The sequence below is a fragment of the Myodes glareolus genome, chromosome 1 (assembly GCF_982192425.1).
Source record: "Myodes glareolus chromosome 1, mMyoGla1.1, whole genome shotgun sequence".
NCBI classification, from domain to species: domain Eukaryota; kingdom Metazoa; phylum Chordata; class Mammalia; order Rodentia; family Cricetidae; genus Myodes; species Myodes glareolus.
In genome coordinates, this window is record NC_142026.1 from 128,280,377 (window position 1) to 128,304,039 (window position 23,663).

Below are 23,663 nucleotides of genomic sequence, written 5' to 3' on the forward strand. Positions count from 1 at the left end.
ATTTTGCAACAGAGATACCAGGAAACCTGCGTTGCTCGGAGTGGGGTCAGCATCAGCACCATCTGGGAACTCCTTATAAAGTATGGGGCTCCAGGCTGACATGTCATTCAGCTAGTAGGACACTTGCCTAGTGCCCAAAATCTCAGCACAGGAGAAGGCTGGAGGAATGAGTTTGAGATCATCCTCAGGTACATATGGAGCGTGAGGCCAGGCTAGGTTACACGACAACGCGACAACGCCAAAACAACATTAACAAAAGAAACTCCTGAGTCCATCCATGTCCTTTCAAGAGTAGGGCTAACAATCTTTCTGCTCAAGCCTTCCAGAAAGTTCTGTGGCACAAGATTGAGGGCCTCTGTGGTGACATAAAGCTTTAAAATACCTTGAAAGGCGGAGCATGGTTGAGTATGCTTCATGCCTTTAATCCTAGCATTTGGGAGGCAGAGGCAGGTGGATTTCTGAGTTCAAGGCCAGCCTAGATTACAGAATGAGTTCCAGGACAGCCAGGGATACACAGAAAAACTGTTAAAAAAAAAGGGGGGGGGGGGCTGGAGAGATGGCTCAGCGGTTAAGAGCATTGCCTGCTCTTCTAAAGGTCCTGAGTTCAATTCGCAGCAACCACATGGTGGCTCACAACCATCTGAAATGAGATCTGATGCAATCTTCTGGCCTGCAGGCAGATACACAGACAGAATATTGTATACATAATAAATAAAAAGATAATTAAAAAAAAAGACAGTCCCTCATATCGGAGATATCATGAAAGGGGCCCTTAAAGGAAAGAATCCTCTATAAAACCCAGAGAGAAGCTTCATTTAGAGGGATAGCTTAAAGAGTAAGAGATGAATAGGGTGAAATAGGGGAAAGCCCAGAAGAGGAGCCTTTAGAGCAGCGGTTCTCACTCATGACCCATTTAGTAAACCTCTAGCTCCAAAACGAATTTACATTATGATTCATAACAGTAGCAAAATTGCCTGGTCTACAGAGTGAGTTCCAGGACACTCAGGGCTACACACAGAGAAACCCTCTCTCAACAAACAAACAAACAAACAAAAAAACAGTAGTAAAATTACAGTTAGGAAGTAGCAAAGAAAATAATTTTATGGTTGGTGTAACCATACATGAGGAACTGTATTAAACCTTCCAACATTAGGAAGGTTGAGAACCGCTGATGTAGAGAAATGCCCCCAAACAGAGGAAAGTATCTGACTGAATTTAGATCCTTTCAGGGTGTGAGCAGTGGGAAGCAAGTAATTTAGTTCAATATAATCTGTGACAAGGAACAGCATGGAAGAGCCAGGTGTGAACATTCTAGAGCACAGCACAGCACAGCTTTTTAACTCGCGACCCCTCCCAAGGCTGTTTTATTTCCATAGAAATTCAAACATAACTACCAGGATGAAATGCATAGATTCCTCAGTGTCTGAGAACCTAGGTTCGTCTGGTGTTTTGAGTTATTGTTAGTTAGTAACTCCTGATCTGTTCAAGACAGTTGGTCGGATGACAGCTCCACACATTGTCAGCCTTAGCCGGCTCTAGCATCTTCTGGAGCTCAGAGGAGTCTCATAGCTACATGACCCAGTGTAATTATAAACCTTTCCACTTTATTGATGTTAACAACGGCACCCTGTCGGGAAACTGCCCGAGGTCTATCTGACAGGCACATATCCAGCTAGAACACTCTCGATGCAAGGCTTCCACACACCTCTTCTGTGTTTTTTGGGTAGACAAATACACAAGAGAAAAATCACATGCCCATTTAATTAAATGTTTATTCAATGAAAGGATGTATAAAAACTTACAAATCTGAGAACTATACATAGAAGAGGATGATGGGATATTCAGTTTCTAACATACACGGACGGTATAGCTACGCACTATCCCCACCCCTCACCCCCTAGTCCTCGCTTCTGGCTCCTGTTGCATCCTATGAGACCATTTTATTATTGGCCCAAGGGAAGATTAATGAACAACTTTTAATGCTGTTAGGCCAGTGGGGAAAATTTCTGGTGTTAACAAAAATTGGAGGATATGCATCAAAATCAATTTGTTTCTTTTTCCTCCAAGGAGAACTTAGATTATTATTATTTTGTCATCTTGATTTCTTTGTCATTTTTGAGGCTTTGGTAGATGTCACCAGTTAACTATGGGCATTGCATTTTAAAAAAACAAAACAAAACAAAACAAGGTCTCTCTATGTAGCCCAGGCTGGCCTCAAACCTCCAATTCTCCTGCCTTCACTTCCCCACCCCTCCCCCCATGCTGGGGTTCTGGATGGGCACCACCAAGCCAGGCAGCACACTCATTACAGTCACCCTTCCTGTTAAGATGCATCTTTCCACAGCCTTGCAGTGCACACACTGATTTTACAGGTGGCTGGCTGGCGCGACACAAGCTCGCAGCTGGCGACTGCTGGGAAGCGGCATGTCATTTGCTGTTCGGGAGGACGGTCTATGGCATCGTGTTTTCAAGTCCGATTTCAAAACCAGCTTGTCAGAAACCCAAACCCAGCATGTTCTTGTCCATCTTGGAGAGAGGCCAGCATCGGGTGAGGCATGTGCACCAATTCCCCCGTCTGGAGCAAGCATCCATGTGCTGTTCGCTCACACGCAGACTCGCAGCCCATCAGGTTTCATCCAGAAATGAAGATTGCCATCACATTATTACTCCTGCATTCTGCTAAAGTCGATTTCTAGTGATTTTCCTTAACTGGACATAATCTCAAAGAATACATTCTGAAATCAGACACCTAGAGGGCAAACATTAAAAACATTTTCTTGGGTTTCAAGTTTCCCCACACCTTCTAGATTTGCATAGCAGAGCCCAGCTTTATCTCTAAGAAGCATGCTGTATTTTCTGACTTTGTTTCTTTGAGAAGGAAGACTTATTACCCAGGGACAGTCATAATTTTAGCTTACCAAATTATTGTCTAGTTATTTTATTATATACTCTTAATTATTTCCAAGTAGGTTTTTAAAATAATCTAAAACTTCTCAAAACCTATTTCTTTATAAGCACTACTGACCATTATCTTTCCAATATCCCCTGAATTAAAGTAAATAGAGTCCAGGTTTATAATGCACAAAGCCTTATGGGGATGGAGCTGGGAGAAGGGGACAGGAAAGGAGTGGGGCCCGTTTGTATCATGCCATAGAGAAACTATCCCGAATGGGGGTGAGGGTGGGGAGAAGATTCTTTGTAAAAATGACAGTTTTTAAAAAGACAAATAACATTCAGTCTAGTAACACAGTTTCCTGTTCCTTTTTGATGGATGCTAACACAGGATGGTCAGAGTCAGTTACTTCCGAGTCCCCACTGCCCAGGAGGACCGACCGGCCCTCGTCCAGGGCAAACACGTCTGAGTTCTGGTTCTGGCAGGAGTGTTTGACCACCTCATTGGGGGTGGAGAATGTCTTGTCGCACAGGTTGCACTTGTAGGGCTTATTGGCCTGCACCAGCATGTTGTCCATCTGGCTGCCTTCCTCGAAGGTGCAGAGCTCCAGCGTCTGCTTGTCCACCATGGTGTAGGTGTCGATGCTCTGGTTGAGGCACACATGGCGCGCGGCCTGATTGGCCCTGCAGAAGCTCTTGTCACAGGTGCTGCACTTGAAGGGTTTGCCCGTGTGAATGTACATGTGCTCACGCCAGTGGCTTTTCTGGATGAACTTGCGGCCGCAGATGGTACACTCGTACTTGCGCCTCTTCACCTCCCGCTCCTGGTCGGCCTGCTCCAGGTTGTCAATGTCCGCAATGTCTGAGGGCGGTGGCGTCTCCGACTGCTGCTGCCCATCGATGATGGGGGAGTCGGAGATGTGCTGCAGCTCGCTGTCGCTGATCATCCCCGCCTCGGGCACTTCCAGGGCATCCTTGCCCAGGTCGGCCGCATTGCTGCAGAGGGACAGGGGCCCGCGGCCTTCCCCGGGGGGGCCGGCCGTGAAGGGCACCCCGGTGTGGATCTGCAGGTGCTCTCGCAGGCTGCTGCGCAGCGTGAAGCGCCGGCCGCACAGGTGGCAGGCGTAGTACTTGGGGAAGCTTCCGTTTCTCTTCATGATGCTTGGCTTCACGTGGGCGATCGTGAGGGAAGACGGCTGCTCGTCTGAGGAAGAGGCCTCCAAGTTGGTCTCCTCCCCAGGAGGAGGGGGAGGAACAGGTGTGGAGACAAGTTCGGGTGACAACGAGGTCTGCAGGGGGTCGGCGGGAGTCATGTTTGTCCGATTTACCTGAGCCAGGTTTGTTGTCAGCTGGGACAGCTGTGAGGTCTCAGGCACGGGCTCCTGGCTCATCCTGGATGCCTGGGGCCTAGGCTCCCGCCCAAGTTTCTCAGGCACTAAGTTCATCTTGGTGGCTTGTCTCAGCTGGTGGTCTGCGATTTGAATGCCATACAGTGATGAGGCCAGCGGGAAGACTTGTTCCGGATGGGAAAAGGTGCCTTGGCTGGCCAGGCTGGCTTCCTGGATGAGGGGGTATGCGTGCAGGAATTTGATCCCTTGCTCCAGCCGCACAGGGTCGATCAGCTGCGGAGCCATCTTCCCAGTGTACATCAGGTGGAGCAGATAGCTGAATATGTCAGGCTGTATGTCGGTGGGTTTCAGACGGACACATTCACTGAAAAACAGTAGAAAGCCATGAAGAAACACCAACCTATGGCTTCAGTGGAAACAAAGCCTGAAGAACTGAGACACTTGAGAAAAACACTTCCGTGGGTCACCAGTCAGGCTGACAGAACTCCATTACAGCCTCAGCTCAGAGCTCAGCAGCCAGTGGCAGGTAAGTAAACAATCTAATCTGACTAGAAAGCCTTCTGAGCTGAAAACTGACACAGGAGTGACCCCTCAGCATAACAACACAGAAGAGCAGGGCACTGAATCTGTTGGAGCCCCCAGCACTCTGCATCCGCTCCAGCAAGGGGGAAGAGAGCCTGGTCACCTGCCCAGTGTCTGGAAAGAAATCTGGACAATACAATCTTCACCAATGATGTCAGCATCGCCAGGGGTCCTGCTGTGGGCTTTACAGCCATTCTACCGACTGCCCATGGTCCTTCCTTTACAGGTGGTGAGGCTCAGGGGTAGCACCCCTCAGAGTTGGTGAGTGGTAGGACTGGGGCTCGAACCTAGGCTTACTTAATTCCAAAGCCACACTGGCTGTCAAGGTACCTTTCAGAATGACATCACTTCCCAAACAGCATCCCCCCAATAGCAATAACGAAGAACTGGGGACTCTCCTTAGACCATCGCTACTGAAATAAGTTCTGATGTATCCTGAGCCCAGTGAGATACACATCTCTGAAGTACAGGAGACATACAGTATCACCCATGGGGTGAACATAGTTTGTGCATTCAGAAACAGTTTCCTTGATCACCTTGAAATTTACAGTAATTTTGATTATATAACCTCTTGGCATTAAAGTTCTTTTTGGCAGATTTAGCAATTACAACTACGTTCAATGATTAAAACAGCTACCTCACTATTCTCAAATAGGATACCCAGTCTTCTAAATGTAACATCTTATTTTGTTAAAATAAAAATATATGAGCTAGGCATGATGTATATAATCCCAGCACAAAGGAGGATGAGGCAGGAGGACTGTCTGAACTTCAAGGCTAGCCTAGCTACAGTGTGAGGCAAAAAGGAAAAAGAAATCATAGTAAAACAAAAGAGAAAAGGCTAATTTGATTTTAAGACTTTAAGATGGATAATTACTGGATAGGTATCAAAGTGGATTTCATGAAGACCATACGACAGTCACACTTAACTACAAAAACCCAAGTCAAACAGTACAAGCAGGCACACAAATCAGTACCCATGGGAAATGTGAGTCTGCTACTGTTTTCTAAAAACAAAACAAAACAATAACAACAACAACAACAAAAACACGTGTCTCAAAAAACAAAAAAAAAAAAAAAGAAAAAACTTAAATCGCTCATCGGTAATCTCTCTCTCTCTTCCCCCCCCCTCCCCCCCTCTCTGAGACAAGGTCTTCCTGTGTATTTGTGTAGATCTAGCCTGGAACTCACAGAGATCCACTTTCTGCCTCCCAGTGTTGGAACTAAAATTGTGCACCACCATTGGCAGGATCAGGCAGAGACCTCAGAACTCAGAACCCTAGGCCTTCGGAGAAGGGGATTTCTCCAGGGGATGGAAATGCAGAAGGGCTGCCTGCCATCATTCACAAAGGTGCCAGCCACCCAGCTGGGGTGCTTTGCAGTCGTTTGCTGTGGTCCTGATGGCAAGGACAGGAGGGAACTGGGGAGTCAACATGCTGCACTTCAGCCAGAGAGAGGAAGCTGGGAGTCCCTGGTTGCCCAGCAGGCACATGTGTACAATATGTATGCAGTTCCTTTCATGACGTGCTAGCTACCGAAATCCTGTTCTCCTTTTATTCGGGACTGGGTGGCCCTCTCTTTTTCTCTGCCCACTGGACGTGACAAGGCCCAGCTGTTGCGTCCCCATCTTCTACAGTCCACACAGGCAGTTCCACCTAAGCTTTGCCGTACCGACACCTGCCTGCACTTCTGCCTCACTTCTACGCAGTCGGGCCAACGGATTGTGAGTGCAGCCACACACAGTTGAGCAGGTGCTCCTAGTAATTCCAGATTCAGCCTCTCCTTCATTTGAATTTTAGAATAAGAGTTTTAAATAATGCTTAAACTTTTCTCTTGTTTTGGGACAGGTTCTCACTATGTAGCCCAGGATGGTCTTGAACTCGCACAGATTCACCTGCCACTGCCTCTAGAGTGCTGGATTAAAGGCACACACCACCACACTCGGCAGGTTATTCTTAGCATGAGGTTGTATTTTGAGCACTTAGTCTACAGAGAAAAGACAGAGACACCTAGTGGTAACTATAGGACATGGCCTGTTCTAAAGCTGAAAAGATCCAGTCAGGGGCTCAGTCTGGCTAGAGGGGGAACAAGTGCCTCTGCCAGGCAGGACGAGCTGTTAAAGCACGCTGGTCTCTGCTCTCCTTATGACCATGAACTTGACTTCTCCACAAAGAGGTGTACAAGGAGAGTCATCAGGTGGGTGTTCTCAGTTACAAAGCGTAGTGACAAAAAAAAAAAAAGGAAAGTGGGCACCTTTCGGTGGGCCCTGCCAACATATGCCACCGAGCAAAAATGCCATGCGAAACAGAGTTAGTGCGGAGGGGGGGGCATGAGAGAGGCAGGCAGACAGAACAGGGAAGAAGCAAGATGAAGAGAGGCAAGAGAGGAGCAAGAGGCAAGAGAGCAAGCTGTGCCTGGCGGGCACTTCTAAGGAGTGCACATGTGGCGTAGCTGACCGTGGAGAGGCACTTGGTGACAGGTGATGGTGGTATGACCGCCGTGGCAGCAGAAACTAGCACAAAGATCACATCCCTGTGGTAGACCAGGTTGACCTCAAACGCACAGAGATTGCCTTCCTCTGCCTCCCAGTGTTAGGATCAAAGGATTGCTGGAGTCTCACCCAGCCAGACATTTCCGTTTCAAGGTCACTTAACTTACTGTGTTACTGTGTTGAGATTAATGGCTGCAAATAACATCTTTATCATAATAATGATGTTAAAGGATGGTGAATATGTAAACAAATTTGTTTTGAGAGAGGGTCTTGGCTGGTCCAGATTTGACTTTTTCTTTTCTTTCTTTTTTTTTTTTTCTTTTTTCTGAGACAGGGTTTCTCTGTGTAGTCTTGGAGCCTGCCCTGGAACTCGCTTTGTAGACCAGGCTGGTCAAACTCACAGAGATCTAACCTCTCTGCTTCCTGAGGACTTGACAGCTCTCTGGTTTCAGCCTCCTCATGCTGAGGACCGCATCTCACTGCCCTGCTTAAAGGACACGTTCTCAGTGCTGGAAGACAAATGCTCTTTCTTACCGCCAAGTCACCTGCTCCTGGCCCTTCTGCTCCTCCAGATGTTTATCAAGTGGCTATTAGAAGCACACACCTAGCCTTACCCTGTGGTGTCCCAGGAGATCTGTAAAACTCACTGCCCTGCCACGCACGACAAGGGGGTGGGGTGGGGGTGGGTGACTAGACAGTGATTTACAAGTAAGGGGAGGGGCGAGTACACAGATAGTCATGTAGAAGAGACACTGCTGTAAGCAGAACACAGTCATCCTTGAAGATTCTGTCTACTTGAGTAGGAAGAAGGCAAGGATTAGGGACATCAGGGAATGGGCAGGACACTCAAAGTCTGGTTCAGGTAAATGAGCCACAGAAGTAGGCAGGTCAAAGAGAAGATGGTGTCCCAGAGATGCTCAGGTGATAAGGGTCTGGCTTCAGGCCTGAGTGTCCCACGCCCAGAAGCTTCGACAGCGCCTTGCTGTACAGAGGGATCTGCTCAGTTTGCCCTCTCCTAAATTCTGGTTGAAGGCACGACTCACCCAAGCAGTCTCTAGGAATATTAATCGGACAGTGATGTGGGAAATGAATACTTACAGGATGGGAGGAAGAAAGGAAGGACAGAGCACATGGGACATGTATTGAAGAGATAGGATCTGAAATAGATCGAAGCTTGGGCTTCTTGGAGGTAAGAACACAGGGAAGCCAGGGTTCAGTTTTATCCATGTCCATTGAGAAAAACGGAGTGGGGACAGCTGGGGGTGGGGCACTGAGGACCAGGTTCTGCAGATGGGGGCTGGAGCTGAAACTTCAGAGAGGCAAAGCCAGAAAAGATGGCCTGCCCAGCACAGACAGTGTGCAAGGACAGCAGGGGCTGGGGAGGCCCAAGGCCCAGCGCAGAGGTGAAGAACAAAGGTCACAGGTGAGGACTGGGAGAACAGGCGGATGGACGGTGGAGAGGTGCCCTGTGGGATCTGTCTGCTGCAGTGAGACAGGAAACCACAGTGCAAATGGACAGGAAGAGTGCGGGGTGAGCAGACGACAGAGGCGCAGGAGGCCCTTTTAAGAAGGTTCAAGGAGAACGAGAACAGGGCTGCGCTCCAGGAGCCCAAGGTCAAGAAAGGTCTTCTGCCCAGAGCAGGGGTGGAGAGGTGGGGAGAGAAGAGAAATGAAGAACACAATAAAATAGAGAGATGGGAGGAAGGAGGGAGGAAGAAGGGAGGGGGAGATGATTATTATTATTATTATTATTTTACACACCCAGAGATTCTTTTCTCTAAGAATCTCATTTAGGAGAAATCAAAGGAAAACAGAACAAAAGCCATGAGCCCGAAGACAGATTTTACAGCAGAAAAGGAGAAATGGAATTTGCGCCCTCCAGCTTCTCCTCTGAAACTACGTTTTCAAAGGCAGGGGACTTGGGATTCTCGGGGGAGCAGGAGGGCTTACTAACTGAGGCCACTGAGTCCCTGGCTGTCACTGCCTACCACAGGTGATCCCCACACATAAGGCAGTTTGGAAGGGGAGGGGCTGCATGGAGCCAGGTATGCAGGTGATTCTCAAGTGCTAATGAAGAGAATAACCAAGAAAGGCAGGGAACAGGTGGACTAACAAAGGAGTGGGGGGGGGCACCTAGACCCTAGGAGAGGCAGAGAGACCCATGGTCTGGATGAAGCCAAGAGTGTGTTCAGTGGGAAGAGGGACCCAGTCAGGAGGTCTACAGTCATTAGATATTATCAACTGCTTTAGTTACCTGGTCTGATGGACAAACAACATCTTAAAGTAATTGGAGAATGAAGCAAGAACTGATTTGTGTGCCTTGAAGTACACATCGCCGATTGCAACCGTGCAGTCACACAGGAACCCAAACTCTCGCTGAGCGTTTAACTGCTGCAGTAGAATAAGTCCATGGTTGGTCAAATCCATTTTTTAAAAAATCTGCAAAGTAAACAATTTTATTTTTAAGAGCGGTGTTCCACAAATGAGAATGTGTCCTAACGTTACAGGTTACAGTAATGTTCACAGCTAACATGTCATCAAGGCTAACGTGTCAGGCACTGTTAGACATGGTACATATAATGAACTCATTTAACCCACAACAGTCCTTGGAATAGGGCCTGCCAGCACTCAGGTTTTCAGTTGATGTCATCTGGGGGACTTAGTGACTTGCTGAAGCTGGGGAATGATCCTCAGTCCTAGAAAGATAAATGCGGACTACCTAGTCCTTTGAAGTCCTTTGAAGATTCCCGATGAGAATTCCACCACGGAAGTGCTGGGCGGAGTCACAGCAAGGCTCCTCCTTCACCCAGCCAGGGCCACAAAGGCTTGCAAATCCATTAGCAATGGAGCTGGGCCTCCCTTTAGTGGAGGAGGAAATGGATTTTGAGATTTGTAAGTAAGTTGCCCCAGGCCTTTCACTGGGAAGGCAAATGAGTTATAATTTAAATTTGAATCACCTACTTCAAATTCTGTACTTTCCATTATTCAGTCAGTGAAGCAAAATCCTCGACCTATCTGTTTACAGTGAGATCAGGAAATCCCTAGATGGCTCTTTTTTCATAAACACACAGGAAAACCCACCCCAGGGATCAGCATTGCTTTCTCTGAGACTAGGGCGAGGCGAAGAGGTGAACCCTTTCCCTCCTGCAGCACCCAGACTGCCAGGCAGAAAACCAAAACAAGATGGGAATGAAAGCCTACAGCCAGGGAAAGAAGGAGCAAACCGATAATGGACAGAATTCAGGGAATTAATACAACAGCTTCTATAACTAACAAAGGAATTTGGTAAGGTGTAAAATGTATCAAAAAACAAAACCCCAAACTCTACCTAATTGTAATTCCATATACTAGGAATGAACATGGAGATGAGACACATAGAATCATTACAATCCAAATAATGAAATACACAGGCAAATTTGACAAAATATGTAGGAGTTATACATGGAAAAACACAAATTGCTGAATCCCAAATCCTTGGCAAGATTTCTTTCTGAAGGCAGACAAGATTGTTCGAAAATGTGTGGAAGGCAAAAGAAGTAGACTAGGTTTTTCGGAAAGAAAGAAAAGGTGGGAAATCAGTCCCCCGACTGGAGCCCAGATTTGAGAGTGGCTCAGCACTCAAGACTGGGATCAGATCAGAAGAGATGGACATTACTTCAGCAAACCCTGGGACGGACTCAAGCACCGAGAGAAGGGTGGACGTCCCAGGGCAGCAGAACCGCAGCACGGAGAGCTGGATGCCAAAGGCGAGATCCACACTCTCATACACACACTGAAAATGCACCACGGCCTTCAGTATAAAGCACACAACTACAGGAAGTTTAGGGAAAAAAAAAACCCTTAGGGATCTACAAAAGGAGAAACCGGTAAGCTGGACTTGGTAAATTACAAGCGCTGGTTCTGGAAGAGTTCAGCTAAGAGGATGGACAGGCAGTGAGCGCTGGGAGTAAACACCTGAAACCTACAACTCCTCAGAGTGTCTGTACTTGCAAAGAAGATAACTCGGAAAGTCAACAGTACGGACAAACCGGAAGTGAGACATACTTGAAGGGAAAGACAGATGGTCAGTGGACAGACAGTGTTCAGGATTGCCAGCCCCAGGAAACCAGGGTCGGCGCACACTCATGGGGGTGGGACCGTGGGATGGCACAGACAGCATGGAGACTACATACAACCCAATGGCTACTGATACATTTATTCCAATAAACGAATGTGCTTTTACACAAAACTGTACGTTAACATCTGTAGTGGTTTTGACCAGAAACTGCCCAGCTATCCTTTAGTTGTTGAATGATCAGGCTGTGGTATGAACCACTGTGACCTTGGTGGCAAACACACTAATCCCAACTCTCCAAAAGCTGAGGTGGGAGAACTGAGTTTGAGGCCAGCCTGGGCTACAGTGAGACTGTTTCCAGAACAAAAACAAAACAGAACAAATGAACTATTGTAGACAGAAGATACACTGTATTATGAGTGAATTATGGTCAGGGAAGGTTTCATGCTGAGTCCTTTGTTATAGCACCGCGGAGTTCAGAGAAATGGAGAACAGACTTGCAGTGCTAAGGTGAGGGGAAGCAGGAGGCATTGCTACAAAAGGGAACCTGAAGGCTACCTGGGGCGACAGAAGTGTCCCACAGATGACTTGTCAATGCTGATATTTTAGTGGGCAGACAGCCCCGCCCACAGAGGGTCACCTAACTGATTGTGAAGGGCATGGAGATGGCGGTAACAAAGCATTTTTCAGCCCCAGCAGCTGCGAGGCAGGGCTTCAACAAAGCGGGGTGCCCTAAGGACAGAGGACCTTTTCTCTGCTGTGCCCCTCTCCTTCCCCAGGTACCCACATTATTCCACGAAGCTCAGCTGACACATGATACTCAGCCCCGTGGGTGATAAGGCTACCCTCCTTCAGAGGAAGGCCTGTCTACTCTTCCCACCACAGCCAGCCCCCTGCCATCTGCTAGCCAAAATGGCTTAGCAAAGTCCTGAGAGACCGTCCCGGCAGTGTACACTCATGAGCACATGTGCTCCTGGGGCCCTCTCAGTGGCACTGCCCACCTTCTCCCTTGTGGATAAGCCTGCCTCTGGAAATTGCTGGCTTTTCTCCACTACTGTCTCTTACCCCGTCTGGCACTGCTCTGAAGCAGGTCCACAGCCAGTGTCCTGTCTGTGGCAGGTGTTTGCTTCTGCCACACCACCCACAATAGAACCTGGAACCTGTGGAGAGGGCCTCCACCCACCTTCTGACTAGCCGGAGCGCTCTCTCTTTACCCAGGTCGGCTGGGACCCTCCCTCATGCTAGCTTCACCTTCCCAGTCACCATAGGACAGTGATCCCTACAGAGGGCAAGTGTGACGATAGTTCCCTGACCAGGGGACACTCACGCACAGGTACTTTGGCGTTGATCCAGACCTTCCGACTGCGCATTTACTTAAAAAAAAAAACAAAAAAAAAACCACCTGGAGCCAGGTGGTGGTGGCACATGCCTTTAATCCCAGCACTAGGGAGGCAGAGGCAGGCAGATCTCTGACAGTTCAAGGCCAGCCTGAGCTACAAGAGCTAGTTCCAGGACAGGCTCCAAAGTACAGAGAAGCCCTGCCTCAAAAAACCAAAAAAAGAAAAAGAAGAAAAATAAAAAATAAACCTGGACAAGTGAGGGCCCAGAGGCATTAGGTATTTACTGCCCCACGATGATGGGGGCTTACCCCACGTAAATGTGTAGAAAGGACACCACCTCAGAAGAGCTGCGGGGAGGAACAGGTGGCAGCATGGTCATCAGTGGTTGAGACCCCTTTGGAGCCGCTGAAGTCCATCGGAAAACAGATATTTACATTATGATTCACAACTAGCAAAATTATAGCTATGAAGTAGCAATGAAAATAATTTTATGATTGGGGGTCACTACGATAAGAGGACCTGTATGTACTAGATGGAAAGCGATCTTTCCTTCCTTCTTTCTTTTCATTTTTTTCTTTCTTTTTTTTGAGATAGGGTCTCATGTAGCCATGGATTCTCTAGTCTATACTCTTTGGTTTTTGAAACAGGGTTTCTCCATATAGCCCTGGAACACATTCTGTAGACCAGGTTGGCTTCAAACTCACAGAGCTCTACCTGTTTCTGCCTCCCAAATGCTGGGGTTTCAGGTATGCACCACGACGACCCAATAGTCTCTGCTTGTTAAGTGCTTGGTTTATAGGTGTGCACCACCAGCCTGGCATGAAAAATGATTTTTCTAATACAAACAAGGCATAACAAATAATATAATTTTATGACATTAAATGTCTACCTACATTTTAAATTTTATTTATTTCTCTGGCAGGTTCTTATGTAGTCCTCACAGCCTTTGAAGCTATCATCTTACCCGAGTGTGGCGTTACTGGCATGTGACAATCACACAAGGTATGAAACTATCAGTTTGGTGACCTTTGTTTTTTGTTTTGTTTTTTTCAAGACAGGGTTTCTCTGTAGCTTTGGAGCTAGTTCTGGAACTCACTCTGTAGACCAGGCTGGCTTGGAACTCACAGAGATCTACCTGTCTCTGCCTCCCGAGTGCTGGGATTAAAGGTGTGGGCTACCACCCGCCCAGCCAGTTTGGTGATCTTTACAGTGTCCAGCCTATTCTAAAATCCAAGCATTATCAAAAATCCTGTTTCATACACTTGTTATCCTCACATTTGGGATGCTGAGTCAGGAACATTCTACAATCAAGAGTGGCTTGGATTACACAGCAAGATCCTGTTTCAGAAACAATTAAGAGAGCCATGTTGTTTCACCTAAGGATGTTGATCAGTGAGACAAGGTGTTCACTTAGTTGGAAACTTCTGGATAAACTGCTGAGGAAAGGTAGCCTTTCCCCAGGTCCTTGGTGCTGGGGCCATTACTGACTCCAGAGAGAATGCAGGATTCTCAATCTCCACACTGGGCTGGCTGCCTCATCTCTAGTCACCAAGGTCAGAGGGTCTGGTGGGCCTAAAGTTTAGAACCTTTGAAAAATGCTACTTTCAGAGAAGTCATCTGCTGACATGTACTCAGTCATATGTGTGTGTATTCACACACGTGTGCTCCAGCTCTGCAGTCTGCCTGATGTTTCTTGAAAGCTTTGGCCAGGTGCCCAGGAGGTTGTCTAGCAGTGATTACCATTTGCTAAACTACTAACTAGGTATTCAGCAAAGGGGAGAGTCGGCTATGGTTTGGCCCTGAATTCCCTGGCGATTTGAGAGAAAAGCATAGCTTCTTTATATCTAAAAAATCCCCATCAATTTAAAGCGTGCTATAACTTGGACGATTTTCTCCACTTAAAAATGTCAGGTGATGGGGCTGGAGAGATGGCTCAGTGGTTAAGAGCACTGCCTGCTCATCTAAAGGTCTTGAGTTCAATTCCCAGCAACCACATGGTGGCTCACAACCATCTGTAATGGGATCTGGTGCCCTCTTCTGGCCTGCAGGCCTGCATGTAGGCAGAATATGTTATACACAATAAATAAAATAAAAAAAAATGTCAGGTGATGTTTCTGCACATGTTAAGCTGTGGCTAAAGCTTTGGAGTTTATTCTGTGCCCAGAGGAACGATAGGCGGAGAGGCGTGGCACAAACGCTGAGGGTGCAGCCTGAGGTGCCAGAAAGGACTTCAGCTCTTATCTTAGGAACAATGGGAAGGCTCCCGGGGACACAATGGGAAGACTAAAAGGTAAAGACAAGGGAGTCCCTTCAGTCTCCAGTGTAGACAGCGGCTGAGCGTGGGGACTAAGAAAGAGAGAAAACAGATTAGAAAGACATCTAGAAGATTCCAACTCGCAGCATCACTAGGAGGGGATGGGGAAGGCCAAAACACTAGCAGGCTTTTTACTGGAATAGCTGAGTAGGTCTCTGCCGGGAGATAAGGACAAAGTCTTAGTTTGCTGGGAAAGAACACGTTGCGTTTGAGAGGCACTGGGGTCTCTAGAATGAGAGGGATGGGGTACACCGTTCTGGCCATAGTGGCCTGGGCTACAAGTCTGGTGATTGATGTCTGAGGCCTTCAGAGAAGCCTCAAATCATGTCAGTGTGTAGTCATGGTACTGTATGGGAGGGGGCTCAAAGAGCCAAGAGCCAGGCAACTGAAGCCTGCTGCCTTCTGGGTGTATGGTTTCCATTCTGCGTGCGACCCAGCCTTGCTCTATACAGTATATACTCTATAGAGTATAGAGCAAGTATTTCTAAAAATTCTTGCTGACGCTAGTAACCAAACCAACAATGAGACTGCATGCTTAAGTCCTGTATAGAGAACCTTAACCAGCCTTGGGATAGCACTCAGAGGGCAGAGGTCTTGTCTGGAATGGACAAAGCTTTGGGCTTGATCCCTACCATCACAAAAACCGAATGTAGGTAGTACATGTCTATAATTCCAGCACTAAGGAGGTAAAGGATGCTCCAAAGTTCAAGTCATTCTCCAACAAACAATTCAAGGCTACTTTGGGATACTGGAGACTTTTTCTCAACAACAAAAACACCCCCCACCCCAGCCACTTACTTGACAGTTAAGTAGAAATTAAAAAAGAAAAAGGAAAACTAAGCTACTTAAGAAAAGTCACTTGGCAGGGTCTTCCGGGCTCTGAAGGCACTGGCATACACGTGGTGCACATGTCATTAAAAAAAGTTACCTGTTTTTCCCAATTTAGAATAGTGAAAGGTGAGGGACTGAAGGCCAAGGGCATCTCCTCCCCACCCCACCCCACCCCTTTGACAGAGGCTCCCCATGGAGCCCTTGCTGCACTGGAATTCACTATGTGGACCAAGCTGGTCTCAAACTGACAGAGATCCACTTGCCTCTACCTCCTGTATGCTGGGATAAAAAGTATGCACATCACACCTGGTGGAGAGAGTGTTTCTTTAAAAGGATTTTATAGAATGTCTTCTTTATGTACTTTATATGTGCACAATATTTTCTTAAGTCTAGAGATTGTAAAATAGATTCATGTCAAAAGTAAAACCCAAAGCAGACATTTCCCAGAGCCAGTTATAACAGTCACTTTCCTTTGTTCCATGATTAGGTTCTTATATTCCCCTCCTCCTCACTCTGACACATTGAAGATCTCCATTGAGTGTACTCAGATTCCCCAGGCAGCAGGGGCTTTGGAGGGACCTGTGAGCAGACTGCATAGTCAGATCTGCTTTGCCAATCTAAGGTTCTCTTTCCCTCTCTGTATAAAAACTGCAGAACAATAGCTTTTGGGACTAGATGGTTCTCTTTCCAATACAATAGCTCTCAGAGCTCACTAAACATCATAAGACTTGGCGTTCAAGGGCACTAACAGGGTTCTTCGCAGCCCTCCCTTTATTACACCAGGAATAATGAACACTGTGATGCTCCGGCTACATCAGTAACTGAAGAAACACCTTTCGGGATAAGATGGGTTCTGTCAAGTAGTTTAGGCCACTTACCAGGATAAAAACTGCCTTTTCAATTAGGACTATTAAAAATTAACGTGGGTGGGCGTGCATGAACTAACCCTGAATAATGCTGGTCATTTGAATTTCAATATATTTCAGAACTTCAGTTCAGAGGTAGGAAATGCATTTTTCTTCCTGTATTGAATTCTCTTCAACAGTAATTACAGAAGGGAAGGCATAGACCATCTACTAGCACATTCCTACTGGAAAATGTGCCATTTGTAAAACCATTTGTCCTGCAGTTCTATTTTTTATTACATTTAATTCACATTTAAGTTAGTTTTAAATTTCTAAAGGTATGGAACCTGAAGGTGGCAATTCAGAGAAGTCAAGAAGATAGTAGTGATAACTCTAAAAGTTATGCTACAGTCAACTTTAAAGACACAAACAGAGGACCACAGTGGCAAATGAAAAACTTCATCCCCAACCAAAGCGGAGCTGCCTTCCTCTTACAATCCCTGCCATCTAGTTCAGGCTGACCTGGTGTGTGGTGTCAAACTCAGACTTCTCTACTCTAACTATAATGGATTTCTAAAAGACATCTTCACATACATATGCCACCACCATAAGCTGCTGACCCACCACCTTCACCCACTGCCCTCTGCCCCCTTCCCTTCTTGATGGTTCTTTCTCCCTTCAAATAGTCCCCCTCTGCTTTCAAGTCACACACTCTGTCTGTGTGTGTGTGTGTGTGTCTGTCTGTCTGTCTTTGGAAGCATTTGGAGATCAAATGACAACTTTCAAAGGAACTCGGTTCTCTCCTTCCACCATGGGCCCTAGGGCTGACAGCAAGGGACTTTCCCTGCTGAGCTATGCAGGTTTATTTAATGCACACCTTTAATAAAATTATCCAGTGGTTGTTTGGAAAATACCGACTCATTGGACTATGATATCTTCCCAATGTTAACATACTAGAAAGAGAGTAAGATTGGTATTATTATAAAAATTGTTTCAACCATACAGAAGCCTGACAGTCCTGTGGGATGCACAAGGATGCCTAGATATTTAGATATCCACTGTGCAGACTCATTTTAGGGCTTGAGAGAATCACAAAAACAAGCCGGTCTGGCCCAGCACACTCACACATGATTCTGAGAAGATTCTACACTTTCCCTGATACAGAATCTACAACGTGCAAAACTATTATTTTTTTTCCCTGAGACAGGGTTTCTCTGTAGCTTTGGAGCCTGTCCTGGACCTAGCTCTGCAGACCAGCTAGCTCTGTAGATCCGCCTACCTCTGCCTCCTAAGTGCAGGGATTAAAGGTGTGTGCCACCGCCTGGCTATGTGCACATAATTTAAAGGAACAGTACATAGAAATTTTTTTTACAGATGTGTGACACCATGTTTTTGTTTTGTTTTTGTGGTTTTGGAACAGGGTCTCTCTATATAGTCCTGGCTTTCCTGGACTATTCTATTCCTGGACTAGTCTATTGTGTAGACTAGGCTGGTCTTAAACTCCCAAGAGCTGTGATTAAAGGCATGCACCATGCTTGGCAAAAAAAAATTTAGAAAAATGAAAAAGTTTAAGTACTTAGCCAGATATATTAAAGTGCTTCATGAATTCCTAACTTTGTACTGTGAACTTTTTCTTCCTTCCTGTTATTTTTGGGAGAGAGTCTTGCTAGTTAATTAGCCCAGGCTGATCTTGAACTTGCAGTACAACAATTTTCCTGTCTCAGCCTCACCAGTGCTAGGTTACAGTTGTGTGACACCATATCTGACTTGAGTTTGCTTGACGAGTCACACATCTATCCCTCAAGCACGTGGTCTAGGATTTGTTTGAATGTAAATACCAGCATCTAACTTGGCCTCTGAACCAGGGAAGAATCCTATAAAGCTTGGGCTGCTGTTTCTTTTTGGTAAAGATTCTGTGGCCGCTGATGCTTGCTTCCTGTTCCTCATGCCCCCTTTGTTCTCTCTGCCCCCTCTGTTCTCGAAGGTCTCATGTAATCTGAGACAACCTCACGTTCTCTGTTGTTGAGAATGGTGGCCTTGAATTCCTGACCCTCCAGCCTCCACCTCAGGAGCGCTGGGATTACAGGCATGCACAACTGTGCTTGGCATGATTCCACATCTTAATGATCATCGTAGCACCGTAAAAAGATGGAATCTCATTTAGTATCAATCTGTAATGTTAGTTTGTAATTTGCTAAGAGGATGTCCTCAATCTAATGCTCAGAAATCTGCAATTCAAACATTCAGTGGTTTTCAGTGTCCTGCTCATAGAGCCAAGGAACACAGACAAGGATGCAGGAAAAGTGATGGGTGCCCTGTGACCTAGACCAGCCATTCCACAGTTGTACTTGCTACTATATCCTGTGTCATACCTCTGGTCCAGCTCCTTTCATTTCCTACAGGAAAAGGGGATCGGGATGGAGGGATGAACAACCTGAGAACACTGAGAGATGGCAAGAGAGGTCTCCTCTCTAAAGTTGATGGGAAGGTGTTTCCTTCACTGCCTACCAGGTGTGGGAATCTCAGGCAGGAAAACGCCCCTCCCACCTTGTGGGGGGTGGGCAAGTCAGTGGGTACTTGAAATCACAGGGTGACAAGGAGCAGTTCCTGAGTGGGTTTGGGGTAAAGTGTTTTATATGGCTGTCTTAGTCCCTGTTCATTGCTGTGAAGACACCTGACCACAGCAGCTCTCAGTGTGGTCATCTAACTGCGGGCTTGTTTCCAGCTGCAGAGATGTAGCACATTATCATTACAGCAGGGAGGATGGCGGCTGCAGGCAGGCAGTGCCAGAGAAGCAGAGACTTCTGAGGGCAAAAGTCTCAAAGCCCATTCCCCATTGACACACTTACTCCAACAAGGCCACACCTCTTAGTCCTTCTAATCCTTTTCAAATATGCCACTCCCTGGGGACTAAACATTCAAATATATGATCAGGACCATTCTTATTAAAAATAACACAAAGGTCTTGTAAAATAAAAAATCTGGGCCAGGTAGTGGTGGTGTATGACTTTAAGTCCAGCACTCAAGAGGCAGAGGCTGGTGGATCTCTGTGAGTTTGAGGCCAGTCTGGTCTACAAAGCGAGTTCCAGAACAGCCTCCAAAGCTACAGAGAGACCCTGTTTCGAGAAACGAACAAACAAACAAACCAGAAAACAAAACAAAAATGAAAAATTTGTAAGTCATTGAAAATTTGTAGTCATCTTTAACATAAACACTTTACCAGCTGAGATTAAGGCATGCCTAGCATTAATTTGCTGAAGTATTTTGGAAGTTTTGCACCCATCTATGTACACATTCTTTGAAGGGAAGCTTAAAACTGGACAAGGGAGGAGGAGTAACAGGACAAAGCTTTCTACCATCCACTAGTGCATTCTTTCTCCCATCCAAGTACTAACCAGGCCCGACCCTGCTTAGCAGCCGAGATCAGGGCATTCAGGGTGGTATGGCTGTGGACTAGGGCATTCTTTCTGTGGCTCCCTTCTACCTTTTTTTTTTTTTTTAAATTTTAAATATGACGGTTTCAACAACGGATCAGTTCCTTAGCTAGGGGAAACACACACACACACACACACACACACACACACACACACACGGAACTCCAAGCTTACTAAATGAGAAATTAAATATCACCTTTAAAAGAATTAGATATAGGGCTGGAGAGATGGCTCAGAGGTTAAGAGCATTGCCTGCTCTTCCAAAGGTCCTGAGTTCAAGTCCCAGCAACCACATGGTGGCTCACAACCATCTGTAATGGGGTCTGGTGCCCTCTTCTGGCCTGCAGGCATACACACAGACAGAATATTGTATACATAATAAATAAATATTAAAAAAAGAATTAGATATAAAATTACATTCTTTTTGAAAATTATCAAGTTATGAGGGGTGGGCTGGCATATTTCTTTTATTACAGCACTCGGGAGGCAGAGACAGTTGGATCTCTGAGATTGGGGCCAGTTCCAGGACAGTCAGGGCTACACAGAGAAACCCTGTCTTGAAACCTCCCCCGTTCCCCGCCCCCGTCCAAAAAAAAAAAAAAAAAGGAAAAGAAAAGAAAAGAAATTATCAAGCTTACAAATATCCTGGCAAAGTAAAGATGTTACTCTTAATGTCCCTTCTCTCAAATTTGTTTTTTGGTTTGTGAGAAAGCATAGCGATGAGGATTAAAATGCCTTAGTTCTAATGTAGTATCATTTCAGGCATCACAAATGTTGGTTGTGGACGCCTTGGTCTGGGTGGTCAGGGTCTACAGTATAGACACTATACAGATAGCGTCAACTAGGAAGGACACAACACCCTGTTTGGACACGTCCAGATCACCCTGGCGTTCTGTGAGCCCCCAATCCACTGTCTTTATGCCGCCCTTTACAACACACCATGAAAAAGAATCGAATCTAGGCTCTCACACTAAGTGGACCAAATGCGTTGTATGATGGTGGTGAGAAGGAATAATGCAGACTGATGGGGAGAGGAGGCCAAAAGCTCGAGCCGACTCCCCGAGGAGTTGGGTGGAAGTTCTCGCAGTAAATAGCCTGTCAGACACAGGGGTTTCGCTCTTCCTGCTCGGCTGCACGAGCTGACTTGCAGGAGAGCCTTTATAATCCACTACCAGCTAAAAAGCAAGAAAAGGCCTGCCTCCTACGTAGCTTTTAATTGCGTATGCATTCTGGCCTGCGAACGAACGGTCTGGGGGCTTGCTCCAGTGGGTACCATGGCTAACCCCTCAGCGCCACCCAGCCTGGGTGCTCCCAGAGCGAGCCCTGCAGGCAGAGGAGGGCGCGGCCGCCCGGGAGGCTGGCCAAGGAGGCGTGGCCCCGCCCAGGAGACTCTGGCCCCGCCCCGTCTGGGAGGGGGCTGCAGGGGAGAGCCGTAGCTCCGGCCCCGCCCCAGGGGCCGACTAGGACGGGGAGCGACGCACTCAGGTCGCGCCGCTCGCTCACCCCTCCCTCCCGTAGGCCCCGCGTGCGCGCGCCCCAAGTCCCGCGGCGCCGAACACAATGCCGACGCCTACGCCGCGCGCGCACTCGCGCGCGCCGCCCCGGCCGGCGCCACGGCCCCGGCGCCAGGGGCGGGGGAGGAGGGCGGGGAGGGAGGGAGGGGGAGGGGAGCAGCGCGCGCGAGAGCCGCAGACAGCGCGAGACCCGAGGCCGGAAGCGCGCGTGCGCGCCCCCGCCCGCGAGCGGGAGGCGGAGCCGGAGCAGTAGCGGCAGCAGCTGTAGGAGCCGCTGCAGCTGGGAGACGCGCCAGAGAGGCCGGGCCTGCTCCGGTCCGACCGGATCCCTCCCCTCCCCCTCTCTGTGCTCTCCCCTCCCCCAAACCCACTTCCGCAGCTCGCGGCCTGGCTGCCGAGGCAGCGACGACGACCACAGCGGGAGGCTACGGCGGAGTACGCACCTGACGGGCCCGGCTGGAGGGGCTCCGGCGAGGGACCGCTCGCCGGCCGCCGCCCGCTTCGGACGCCCTTGGCCGCGGCAGGCAGCAGGGACCGGCGACTGGGACCGGAACGCGGAGCGCCCCCTCCCCTTGCGCCCGCCCTCTCGGCTTCCGTCCCCTCCCCCTCTCGCGAAGCCCCGGATGGAGCGGCCGGGACTCGCCGCCGCCTGGCTGCCGGGATGGTTTTGTCAGGCGGCCAGAGCCCCGGCGCCAGGCGCAGTCGCCGCCCCCGCCCCACGGGTCCCCCCCTCCCCGCCTCCCGCCCCGACCTCCCCGCCCCGGCGCCCCGCGCGTTCGGGCCCGCCGCCTGCCTTCGCCTGGAGCCCCGGGACGGGAGTCATTCGCCGCCTTTGTTGCCACGGCCGCTGCCGGAACCGTTTGCGAGCTCCGGCGGCTCCCGCCCCTCCCTGCGCCTTCCCGGAGCCCGGGCCGGGGGCGGCACGTGGGCCCCGGGACGCGGTGGCGGTGCGCGCTTACCTGTCGCCGGTGCGGCCGCGGCGGGGCGTGAGGGGGAGGCAGAGCCCGGCGGCCTGGCCTAACTGTCCCCGCCGCCGCCTCTGCCCCGCGTTGTTGCTGCTGCTCCTGCTGCTGCTGCTGCCGCCGCGGTCGGTGTCTCCGGCGCGGCGGCGGGCGGCGGCGGCGGGGCTTTTCCTGTCCGGTTACGTTAAGGTCACATGACCGAGAGAGCGGAGCGACTAGTGCAAAGAGGCTGAGAGCGGCTCCCGCCGGGGGGGAGAGGCGGCGAGAGAGCAGTGGCGGCAAGAGCCCCTCCGCCCCCCCCAGCCGCTCCCCTCCCCCCCGCCCGCCTCCGCCTCCTGCTGCTCTGCCGCCGCCGCCACCACCGCCGCCGCCTGCAGCTCGGCGCTGCGGCTCCCACCCAGACTCGGCTCGCGGCTCCAGCCAAAGTTCTGCAAGCCATGTGCAGCCGAGGCGAGGAAACTTCTCCGCAGCGGTCGGCCCAGAGGCTGGCGGCCCGACCCCCTTGTTTACAGAGTGTTTAGGTAGGACCAGTCCTGCGGATGCAGATGGTCATTTCGGGGTGCAGAACGAGATGCATGCCCGTTCTCCTGTCAAGAGATGCTTGACATCTTTGTGGCTCTGCCGTTCTCCCTGGGCTGCTCCGTGTTAGCCTTTCATCCTAAGATGTGAAGTTGAGTGGGCCGCTGTCAGTCACCGATCGTGTTGCCACCGGTTTTGGCTGAAAGTCATACTGAAGTAGATGTCGCTGTGTGTCCTGTGTAGCGAGATCGAGGTGCTTACATAGGCAACTGTGGGCTAAGATGTTTTTAGGATTGAATGGGTGAGATGCTTATTCCTTTACGTTGAACTGAAGCTTATGGCTCTTTGCGGTGTGTGTGTGTGTGTGTCTTTGCACGGGATACCACTCTGGCTGATTTTTGGCATCCGAGGATCTGGTAGAGTGGGTTCAGAGTTGCCATCCTGTTAGATGGAACAGGGAGATCCTGAAACATGGTAACATGGTGTGGGAGTTGGAATTCCCTGATGAGCATTCGTAAGGTTTTCAAGTTCACGTC

At 48.8% G+C, this 23,663-nt stretch overlaps 1 protein-coding gene across 3 annotated transcripts; it reads right to left on the reverse strand.

Annotated features, from left to right (window-relative positions):
* Positions 1-1,754: 1,754 nt before the first annotated feature.
* On the reverse strand, positions 1,755-22,738 carry Zbtb2 (zinc finger and BTB domain containing 2). 3 transcript variants are annotated; one of them, XM_085688116.2, is made up of 3 exons: positions 22,606-22,738; positions 9,569-9,753; positions 1,755-4,605 (listed from the first exon to the last, which is right to left on the reverse strand). In XM_085688116.2, exons 2-3 carry the CDS (start codon positions 9,739-9,741, stop codon positions 3,234-3,236), a joined length of 1,545 nt encoding a protein of 514 aa, XP_085544242.1. In that variant the 5' UTR covers positions 9,742-9,753; positions 22,606-22,738; the 3' UTR covers positions 1,755-3,233. The 3 variants fall into 3 exon arrangements, with proteins under 3 accessions (XP_085544242.1, XP_085544246.1, XP_087768106.1); XM_085688120.2 differs by lacking the exon at positions 22,606-22,738 and adding an exon at positions 22,090-22,220; XM_087911980.1 differs by lacking the exon at positions 22,606-22,738 and adding an exon at positions 20,329-20,447.
* Between the last annotated feature and the right edge of the window lie 925 nt (positions 22,739-23,663).